The 11,460-nt window shown below is 37.7% G+C and overlaps 1 protein-coding gene across 27 annotated transcripts in view; it reads right to left on the bottom strand.

Annotated features, from left to right (window-relative positions):
• Nucleotides 1-11,460, bottom strand: part of MYT1L (myelin transcription factor 1 like) — a 313,684-nt gene that overhangs the window by 1,680 nt on the left and 300,544 nt on the right. For 20 of the 27 annotated variants that reach the window (XM_021293590.2, XM_021293594.2, XM_021293605.2 and 17 more), the window contains 4 exons: nucleotides 7,897-7,988; nucleotides 6,094-6,203; nucleotides 1,433-1,576; nucleotides 1-1,108 (listed from right to left, as the gene is read on the bottom strand). The exon at nucleotides 1-1,108 is cut by the window's left edge and continues 1,680 nt beyond it. In XM_021293590.2, coding sequence (XP_021149265.1) covers nucleotides 968-1,108; nucleotides 1,433-1,576; nucleotides 6,094-6,203; nucleotides 7,897-7,988 — 487 coding nt within the window. In that variant the 3' untranslated portion in view covers nucleotides 1-967. The remainder of the gene's footprint in view (nucleotides 1,109-1,432; nucleotides 1,577-6,093; nucleotides 6,204-7,896; nucleotides 7,989-11,460) is intronic. The other 7 variants (XM_021293592.2, XM_021293595.2, XM_065055998.1 and 4 more) reach the window with 1 other exon arrangement.

Here is an 11,460-nt window from a genome sequence, read left to right as displayed (position 1 = left end):
TTTAAAATATTGTCCTCCATCTTGAATTGAAAACACAGAATTTCGGAAAGATGAACTACATTGCTATAACAGATAGTTCAGAGGGGCACTAGCAGTCCAGCAGAGATAAGAGAATGTTGGTTCCAAAGTTTATTTGAAAAGAAAAGCTGAAATCTTCACGTTGTCCACCTCTGATATAGTTCTTTTCATAATGGAAGTTCCCATATTCATACCATGTAATGCTTAGAAGTTAATTAAAAAGTGCTGTTTAAGCTGCTTTGAATCTTCTGTCAAGTTTCCATGGCTTGATGTTGTCTTACAATAAATTACCCATTTTGTATCTTACATCTAATCCATGCCATTTTCTTAGAATTCAAAAAACCTCATTTTATTGCCCCCACCACACACCATCCTCCAAAAACAAAAGTCACATAATATTTTCAAGCATTGTTCAAAAATAAAGCATTTTTGCAACCAATTCTTGCTATGAAACAATATGCACACAAAATGTATTTCTTAAATCCCATAAAATCCTCCAACATGAGGCAAAATGATAGTGTTTAAAAAGTGGCTGCAGACCGCAACATTGTCATTCAAAGCTGTTTTGTTTTTTGTCCATTTCAGTTCAAAATACTAAAACATTTAATCACTAAAGCATTAAAAAGAATTTACACTCTATTTATTTTGATCAGCTTACCTCTTCAGAAATATATATACCCCAAAAATGTGCATACATTAGCAGCTATAAACATTACATGGCATATCACACTATGTCAGCTTATATGAAAACGTACAAAATGTGAATGTATTCAAAAAACTATTCTGCAGTTACTATCTTTAAAGCAAGACATAAAATCATTATGAAGTCTTGTAAGCATAACACTGTTTCAAACAGAAATAAATATATAACACTTTCTGGTAAATTACAGCAGCAAAAAACAAGAGGCATCCTTTTTTTAAGCAAGACTTTCACCACTATAGCAGCTGTTCAGACCTGAATTCCTCTCACAGCCTGCTTTATATTTTCCAGTAGGGCTTTATTTTCTGGACTCTGATAACGATCTTGATTTGTATACATGTCCGTCAAAGTGGTCACGTAAGCATCAAAATTTTGTTCATTGATTGGTTCCTACGAGATATTAAATAGTAGTTCATATACAACTTTTATTTTCTTAATCGTATATTCATTTAAGCATAGCATATTATCAAGGCATATTGCCACCATTTGTTATAATATTTAAAACGCCTATTTAGTTCTTACTTAATTTTACAGGATACACTGGAACAGGCCCTCCATGTCTTTGTTAGCAGTTAAATGTATCTTTATGGTTTCAGTGTTGTTACCACAAATATCCAACTGGTTGATGAAACATAAACATAAAAAAAAGACATCTATTGTATGAAGTGAACTGAAGATCGCCAAATTCCTTAACTTGTGCTCTCAATCACTTACCATATGTGGCAGCTGGATATTAGCTAGACTATGAATTAAAGACTGGCTTAAATTAGCCAATTCATGAAGAAGAGACTCATTTTGCTGTTCGATGACTTTGTTCTCCTCTTCTATCGTCTTCAGGTTGCTCTCCATTGTGGTAATCTAAAATGGACAAATTTGTGTACAATGTAATAGAAGGCAAGCTGTTAGAAAGCATGCGCTCTTTGAAGAGAGAAGTAACAGAAATACCAGGGAAAGGCGAAAAAGGTCTAGTCATTCACACTAAGAAAGGTTTTGCTTGAGTCTGCAATTCTTATCATTGTTAAGGGATTCTTATTCCTACTGCATGTTGTATGACTTTAACAGCTTGTCTTTTTAATATTGCTAATAATGAATGAGCTCAGATTTGATTCCATCGCTTTAGTGCTTTTCTTCTTGAGTTGAAAGGCATTAAGAAGGACCTTAGTTCTGCAAGTTCACCCATGTGGTTAAACACTACTACTCCTAAGAGATCTACCATAGGGACATTCCACAGTAAGCCGTGCATTTCTTATACTTTCTGATATATATATATATATAGTTGAGCATACACAGCTCCTTGCTGCCAGTGTTTAGCTCTTTATAATTTGATTCTATACAAATTCACAGGGCTGCTTTTGAAAGCTGAACAATTGCATGTTACTGCGATGTAAGTACAAATTCAGAAAATTTTCTAATCAATACAATGATTTGCAAAACTGAAGGAACTGAAGAAAACCTACTCAGAGTCAGGAGACTGAGTCTGTGGGGCATGACTACATGTGCAGGTGAAGACAAGTGAGGGTTTGCTCTGCCCAGGTTCCCAGGTGAGCAGACCCAAGTTAGCTCTGACCTTGGTGGTGCTGTGCCTGAGCTAAAAACTGCTGCTGGGAGATGACTTAGCTGAGCTCGTGGTCGTTAGCTCTGCGCTAATGTAGCTGGCAGGATTTCAGATGAGCACTGGCTTATGTCCAACTTGTCAAGAGCACAAGAAGAGCTCACTCATTTCTAGCTACACTTTCCTCTCTAGACCTGTCCTTACTTTCCACATTGGATGACAACCATTGACATCTTTTACAAAGTGTACAGTGTCCATTTGTGTGTGTGTATAGGTTAAAATATGCATTGACAAGAGTATAAAAAAAGATGCCAGAGAAGTGGAAAAAATGCCAAAGAACACAAGGTTTTCAAATCTCAAAATAAGCTTTATCCATTTCTGCATTGGCATAGACAGCGAACTGTGGGAAGAATTGATGCAATTTAAATGCTGATGGGAAGGCTGGAGGTTTGTGCAGTAATAGCAGGGAAAAGGGGAACAAGTTCTTAAGTGAATATTAACTTGACCACGGATGAGTAAGTTTTAAAAAACTGTTGGCACAATCAGGTTGTCAGATGCCTCAAGTTTTACTCTGGACCTGAAGTTTCAGCCTGCTTAGGGAAATGCAGTTCCCCCCTTGATAAAGGTAGTTTTGACAAGCGATGTGGCTACACAAAATGATCTTCAAGTATCTCTTACTTTGACTACAGGTATTTATACAGCAGTTTATCAGGCTTCCAGTATTACAGGGGCTTGATTTTGTCAAAAGTAGTTGAATCTGAGCTATTTCCACAACATATTATAGTAGGGAAAATGCTTTCTTCAGCTTTGAAATGGGAAACACATCCTTTAGTGTTTGCTTTCAGCTTTTTTCTGTTGAAGAGCAATGCCATATGCAAACGCAAAACATCTTTCAGAGGTGCTCTTTAGAGTCAGTCATGCTCCAATATTTAGCCCCCAAATCCTTTTTCGTATTATAGACCGAAGTGAAGAGTGTGATGTCAATGAAGGCCCAGTTCAGTGCGGCGTGCTGCTGCCGCCTCACACTAACTTAACTAGGAGCTGACATTTCATAGTTTTTCCAGCTAGGTGAGTGCTGCTACTTGAACAGATCTTTTTTCTTAATTCATGTGAGATGCTGACCATCTGCAAATACAGTGGCAGCTGATCAGCATGTCTCACAATTTCATTTAGTGCTCATCTGTAAGTATCTTAACGGGCATACTTTATTATTGTATTCAACTGCTTAAAGGTTGGAGTTTCCTTCCCCATCTTTTACACTAAAGCTAATGGATGTTCACTTGTATCTTTTCTAAAAACAGGATAATCTGCTGATTCTATGAGACAGCTTTTTTGCAGATTTTTCTTTCCCCCTCTCCATGTGTTTCAGCCCCTTTTGTACTTTGGATCTGCGTGTTACATTTGGACCAATTTACCAGAAGATCTTAGACTAAAAATACTTTCTTCCAAGTATTAAAGCAAAAAGGCAGCTGAGTAAAGGAGAGTTTTATGAAAGCCTTGACTAAGAAAAAGGCTGCAGCACAACTTTTCGCTTTATTAAATATAAAAGATTCTACATGGAAGGGAAGTTCCTGTTGTAGGAAAAACTTTTGTTGGCACTTACAATTATATGGGAAGATAATCCTTATCAAGCAAGACTGTTACTATTTCTGGTGTTCACAGAACTTCCACAATTTTCTCATTGTTTATTCCCTACCTGTGAAGACTTGTTGAAATCTAGGTTGCACAATGGTTTTCTAAATGTTTAGCAGAAAACATTTTGTTATGTTCAATATCATTTAACCATTGCAAATAAAGGGGACTGTTGCCTGCAATCCCCTTAATAGATTAATAATTACAACAGTGTAACTCTCTTCATGTTGGAAATGTAAATTGCTTATCTTCAGGAGAGTGTATGAATTCAAAGCTGAGGCCTCTGGATTTTTGTGAAGTTTGACTCAGCTGGGATTTTCTGTGAGGCATCAGTAGCATGTTGGGTAAGAACAGGTAAGGATTAGACCAGACTGCCCAGAGACTGTGGAATCTCTAGTGTAGGCAGTAAAGGACAGGACAGACAAGCATCTGTCCAGATTGGTTTAGGAAGAGCTAGGGAAGAAGACTGGTGGACAAAATAACCTTTCAAGTCCTCTTGTAGCGCTGTTTTCTAGAATCCTGTTAATTATTTTAATGATAGCTTGTGTCATTGTCAGTCATTCTACACTTTTTCTAAATCTGCTGCACCAAGGAGTGAAAAGCATCCGTTCAACTTGATGGTAAAATCATCATCTGAGGGCTTAGGGATTTTTTACCAAGAGCAGGCAGTGGTGCCAGGTAGTGCCTAATCTGGTTTCTAAGAATATGCAGTGGCACTAGCGTGAGGTGTAAACGCTGGAACTGAGACCACTGAAGCATGGTGACTGTACTAATTTCAGATCAAAACTTGATGTGAAACTCATAGCTAAATCTTTGACACTCCATGTATGTTTTATGACTGTGGTAGTGTTATTATGGCTTTTTTAAATTCATCTGGTCAAAAAAAATTTAAAATGCTGACAGTTATTGACAAACGGAGCATTTACCTAATGTACACATGATGGCCAAACTACTGCACATTTTAAAATCCCAGCTAAATCAGTCTGTATGTAAATAGCACACACAATGTTCTGTTAAGCTAATGAAAATATAAGGCAGATTTGGAAGCTGCCAGATTAAATACTTAGTACCAAATTCCTCCAACGAATACCTATATTTTTTCTGTTATTGATTATTCTTCTTGTTTTACATTCTTGCAGATTTTTCCCTCATCCTGGAGTTACACTTGGTCACATCAGAAATCTGTGCAAAATGTGAATCAAATTCTATAAGGCCAAATAATGAAAACAGAACCCTAAATACAGGCATAAAATAGAGGTGAGGATTCAATAGCAATTTGGCTGAAGTTTGGAAGTCAAAGAAAAGCCAAGCTGAAGAGGCAGATCCTGCCTTCTGTTAATGAGCACACAAGAGGAGGAGGACAATGGACATGGTGCTCTCATCCTCAAAGAAGCAATAAGGAATGGTTTACCCTCTTTCTATCAAGATCAATTGGATGATTATGACCATGTGACTAAAGGTTGATAAATGGTGGGAACTGTGGTAAATCTTACTGTTGGTACCCGTGCTCAAATCATGTGAAGAAAAAAGCACCAGAAGCTATGTTGGACACTGGAGAATGCAATGGAAAGAAATAAATAATTTCCTTTCTTTGCTTTTTCCATCCAGTTTTTGAACTGCTGAATAACGAGGTTTTAAATAATAGTCTAATGGCAGGTTTTCTTTTTTTTTTTTTCTTTCCCCCCCCCCCCAACAGATTTATGTGGAACCTAAAAAGAATTAAGCTGGATCTGTGGAAGCACTACTGCTGCCAAGGGCTGCACTTAGAGTACCACATGATGAAGTGAAGTGTAACCTCTCTATCTAAATTTCCTCTGTAAGACAGACCTGGCAAAAGCCATGTTGTCCATCTGGACTCCTTCACCTTGTAACTTATGTTAATGACCATGATCTCACACAATATTTTAACCACTATTGGAAAGGCATAGCCTTAACAAGAGGACATACAAAGCTGACCATGACAGGGTCATACTTTTGTCATTATTTTAAAGAATATTTTTTGCTAAGCCTTTTTTTCTTTAATGCTGTTAATTGATGTGGAAATTGAATAATGGATATTGTTTTCTGATTTTATAAATTGCAAATCACTGATAGCAATCATGTAAGAAACATAAAAGAGAACAATATATTTCCTATATTTCTTTTAATCAGTCATGTAGAAAAAGCAGCTGAATTTAGGGCTTCATAAAACTGTTACCTGAGTTCTGAGTTTAATCATATCAGCTTCCATCTGGGAATTGGATTCATTTAGTTCTTTGATTTCTTCATCTAACTGTTTAATTTCTTCATCATTTTCTATACCTATGTGATATAAAAATAAAAGAGGTGTTAAAATAATTAAGCTTTACATCAGAGTTCAGTGAATTAATTATTTCCATATTTGAAAATAAATTTATTTCAAGTATAAGTATTAAAGTAAAAAAGAAAGTGTTCCTCAAACTTGTCTTTTGAAGTTAAAACAATGTCCTTTCCACTACTTTTATTTTTAAAATTGCAGTAATTTTCCAGCTAGAGTGTTGAAAATGCCTGGAGGATCAATAAGACACACCTTTTTCTTTATATGCGCTGATTTTAACTTTATGTTGTAAAAAATGCACCTGCAGCAGTAAATTCAGCTCCACTGTCACATGTAACTTATTTGAAAGACTATGTCCACTTACAGATCCTCTGCAGGAAAATAAAATATCTGCTAATCTCTTCATAGTACAGTATTGTCAATATCATTAGTAACTAATTCACAAGATTTTTTTTTCCCGGACACAGTGAAACTTTGTTGATGCACTGGGATTTATTGTGATTCTGCTGTTGCTATTAATAATTTCATGGTTCAGAAGGTTGTTATTAAATAATGCTGTGTAGGATAATTTGCAAAATGGAAGCTTTACACCATAAATATTTAGAGAACAGAATTTTAAAGGTACCAGCATCTTTAAGGATTCAGACAGGAATAAACTAAAAGAGATTTGATTTATTTGTCCTTTTAATTCCTATAACAAAGCACAAAATAGCCCTGGGAAGAGACAGACCTGTTGTCTCTCAAGTCAAAGTCTTAACTTCTAAATCTAGAGAAAATGGTGTTTCCACTGTCTTGTCCTGCATGGCAAATACAGTTTTCAGTACTTCCCAGGTTGCAGAGAAAATTACATCCAGATCTTCCAGTCCCTGGTTACCGGCTACTGAACAAAGGCAACCAAGTCTTTCTCCAGCTGTGCTGGCAATGTGGCTGCAGCGGCTCCTGCGCTGTGTTGACAAAGCATTTTCTATAAATTTTCTATAAATGCTTTGTGGCTCTCAAACGCAGTCACCGCCAGCAGTTAAGAGGGCAGCATCTGCAGGCGTGCGCAGTCATGGACTAAGTGACTCCATAAAGTTTTCCAAGAAAACTCAGGACTTAGGCACCTCCTGGCCAAGCCTTTTGTGCATTACTTATTTGAACTGAAGCACCTACTTTTTGCTTTTATTGTACCTCTAACTATCAGGGTATTAACCTGACGTTTATCCAGGGTACTTTCCTCATCTTCCCTGCAATTCAGGGCTCCCAGGAAGGACTGCAGATTACTGGAGGTGAAACGGCATAAGGCCATCTACACCTGCCAGAGCTTAGAGTCGCAGCTCCAAATGAATTCAAGCGAGCTCATGAGGACTCGACACCTCTGGAAATCAATTATTCTTCTCTTCTGAATCCTGCAACAATATAAGACCAACTATCCACCTTGCTGAATGAGCTATGAACCAGGAAATTATAATGGTATATTCTACTTGGAAATATTTTAGTGTTTTAGATTTATGTGGACATAACTCAGGCCAGTCTGACCATTCCACTGCTGGCTCAGATTTCGACAGCATTAAACCCAGTTTCAATTCTACTAACAATACGTTCACTATTTATACAAAAAAAGATTTACACATGTAGGAAAAAAAAAAGCCCATAGGGTAATGATAACATTAGTTCACAAAGAAGTAATATTTAAAAAGGTAATGATTAAAAATTTACCATTACTGGCCCGCTGCTTTATTGTCAGCATTTGTTCTCCAGACAGCTTTGCTTTCTTCATTGCTGAAGTAGCTCTGGGGCATCCTGATAAACTGTGAACAGTAAGGAGCCTGTTAATTTTGATAGGCCATTTAAAATAAATCTGTAATCCAAAACTGTAATAAAAAGAGTATCGGAAACAAAGTTTATCTTCACTGTCTGACACTGGAACAGTGTATTAGTCTGGAAAAAAAGACTTACCATAGTGATTTAATGATTTTATTCTTTCTTCCAAATTCTCTTTGTATAGACAGCTAATATAAAAGTCAGATATATCTTGTAAAACCGTAAGCCTGGGAACAACAGTCCAATTTTCTAAAGACACAATGGTCTTATTAAAAAAATCTTCTTTTAAAAACAGTTAAACAGTTACTCTGTAAATGCCTTTAAATTTCCATGTTCCCACTCTGAACTCCAGTCTTCTTAATTCATATGACGTTAGAGAATCCCTCAAAATAAAATTATCTCTCAAACAGCCCACAAGTAAGGCATTCAAACCCTAAACAGAACAACAAGAAACCTGGATGCTAGAACTGTGCACTTGAATGTGCAGAAGAATAATGAAAACAAAGTATTCTCACAACTATTAGAAATCTACTGTGAGATTCAATGTGCCTACATCCAAACTTCAGTGCCAAAAACCCAATCTTATTCCCAGAACATGGTCACGCACACCTAGTTTTCAGGACTAACCCTAGCCGTGTAGATATCTTCTCGGCTTGTCTGAAAGGTTACCTACCTACTGCTATCTTCAGGGTGCTCCGAATCACGCTCTCACACTGAAACCCCAGGTATAATGTCCCCTATTTGCGCTACTAAGCTTCCCTATTCTACAAAACAGTTCTAGCCACGTTCTAGCTGCCTAATAGCAACTGTCTCTGGCCCACACTATCTCCACTGGAAAGATAAGTATTGCAAGAGTAAGTCCTTGCGTATCACTGCTACCTTTGCTGCAGTTCAGGCATACTGGCACCAGGTGTCCTCTGCCTAAACTGGAAACACAAAGATCTGGGTCCTGTGCTCTGTTTTTGCTGCAGAACTGTTGGAGAGTTGTTCTGCCTGGATTATCTACCTTCTTCCAGAGGTACTCAGGTGAGTCATGAGTTGGTGAGGGGAAAGGCAAAGGGCTCCCTATTTTTGAGCCGACTAGTGAGGATGCAGAAGGCTTCCACATCCTACAGCCAGATTAGTTTTGTTCTTAACCACTGCTGATCTAATACAATATGCGCTGACAGAGGAGGGCTTAGATCAAAAGGACTTTCCTTCCATGCAGCTGCTTGCCCCAGTCATGAGCCTTCTCTTTTTGCTTTCCTGACCCTTATGCTTTAACATACGCATCATGTCCCACTGTGACTACCTTTACCTGGTTATGGGTCTGCCCTTAGAATGAATAGGTCCTTACTTTTCCTGTGGCTTTACACAAGTTAAGAGAGCATTTAAAACTCCCAGAGATACCAAATTCAACACAGGGGAAGACGCCAAAGCCAGACCACGCCACAAAATTCTTCTGCAGGTCTTTACTGGCGAATCTGTCTCTCCATTAACTGTATATTGTATTTGTGTATTGTATCATAAGTGGATTAGCTCACTTACCCGAGCCACGCACTTACAATTGCATTGAAGCAGATAATAAGTTAGTACCTAAATTAGACGGCGAAGTTCTACTACAATTATTTAACTTGGCTAAATTCAGCTAAATTTTGTCCAGCTCTGTTCTTAATTAGGTTACCTAAAAATACTTTAAATAATTTAAAAAGTAAATTTGGACTTTCAGGATAAACTTCTACTCCGCAAGGAAATTCTACCTTTTCCTTTCTATCTTCTTGACTACGTTTACTTCTTCTCAAGGTAACTGCTCTTTCTCTAATTTGAGAACAACAAAAAGAGGGCAGGACATATGGGAAGATGAAAAACAGGACTAAGTCAGAACTGCACCAGAAGTTGGCTGTTCTACAAAGGCTGAACATCAAGGAGGTGTAAAGTTAACCAAAAAGCTTGAACTGAAGATCCCAGTGAGACTGGGAGCGGCTTGAGATCTCTAGAAGACTGAAGGGTAGAAGGAGACAGAAGATAAAAAGGAGTAGGTATGATTTTGTCTCAAATATCTTGAGATTTAATTTGCCTTCCCATGACTGGCAAAGAGTACAAGTGAAATCCACTTAAGTTCTTTAAGATTTAAGAAAAATATGTTTTAAATATCTCAAAAATCAAAAAGACCAAGAGAAACATGCTAGCTGGTGGAATTAGTGCTAGTGAGTGGAATTAGTGGATAATCAATCCTGCTTTGGTTTATTTTTTGTATTTTAACAGACCTTACACTGACCTTTACATAAACATGGAATTCTTCAGTTTGCTAATTCCAGCAAAGAACTAGTAAAATTAATCACAGTTATCTCACTTGCTACTGCCATTATTCTCATACACATGAGAAACCATGCAAAAAAAACCCCCAAAACCCCAGTTGAGTATTCTTTCCATAATAAAAAAATAATAAGATTTTCTAACAACATTGCTGCAAGTACTGCTGTAATAAATACTGTATAAATGTACTGAACCACCATTTATCTCTGTCAGATTGTAGATGTCACAGGATTTGAAGTTACAGCATTTTGGTGGGGCTGTGAGAAGCACCGGCACTCAACTCCTGGCTCAGAGTTCCTGATTCAGCAGGAGCTGTGAGCTGTTGCTGCCACAAAGACAATGTATTGACAACCAGGTGGGCATCAGCACCTTGTCTCTTTGAGATGCAATGTGTTTTGACTCCCACTGAATTTCTGTTGTCAGGCTTAATCTCAAAAGTGCAGTCTGACACATCATCCTTGAAAGCCAACCTCTGCCGTAATTCACAAAATTCCATGAAAAATGAATTAAACTGTTATATTAAAGTGATCTAGGGTCAGATATTTCAAATCTCCTGCAAGGCATGTGCTAAAATTTGAGGAGGTCTCAATTTTTGCTGGTTGGTTGGAGACACCTGACATCAGAACACATCATTTATTTGGAAATGTGGTTTTGCTGGGCATGAGTGCTGCATGGTGAGGTGTACGGCTGGGCCCCACTTGTGCAGCTTTGCTTTGCAGGACATGGCACTGTCCGTGTAACGGATGCTTCTACACAGTCTATAGCTGCAGGACTGACAGGTAGAAGTGACTGCGTTTTACACCATCCAAGTTCAACCTGCATTCATCAGGGTGTTTTTTTCAGGAAGACCTAATGAATGGAGACATGCAGAGGTAAAGTACTCATGGCTCTATAAAGCGTACAAAATAAGGTTCATCAATATGTAACAGGTACATTTTATCCTAACTGCCCTGAAGAGTAGTGACTAATGGAAACCGAGTCATCCCGAAGGTATGCAGAAAGTCTTTGTGCACAAATTGGGATAAAGAGTACAAGGTGACTGCATCTGTTAGAGTTGAACACAACGTGAGGAATGAATTTTCTTTTTTGTTCAGGACTGTGGTTACGTTACGGCAACCTACGTGTAGCCACATATTCAGTGGATTTAGGAAATAAGGTGAAATA

Source organism: Columba livia, chromosome 3 (assembly GCF_036013475.1).
Source record: "Columba livia isolate bColLiv1 breed racing homer chromosome 3, bColLiv1.pat.W.v2, whole genome shotgun sequence".
NCBI classification, from domain to species: domain Eukaryota; kingdom Metazoa; phylum Chordata; class Aves; order Columbiformes; family Columbidae; genus Columba; species Columba livia.
The sequence above is the reverse complement of the archived record's forward strand: the minus strand, read 5'-3'. Positions and strand labels throughout refer to the sequence as shown.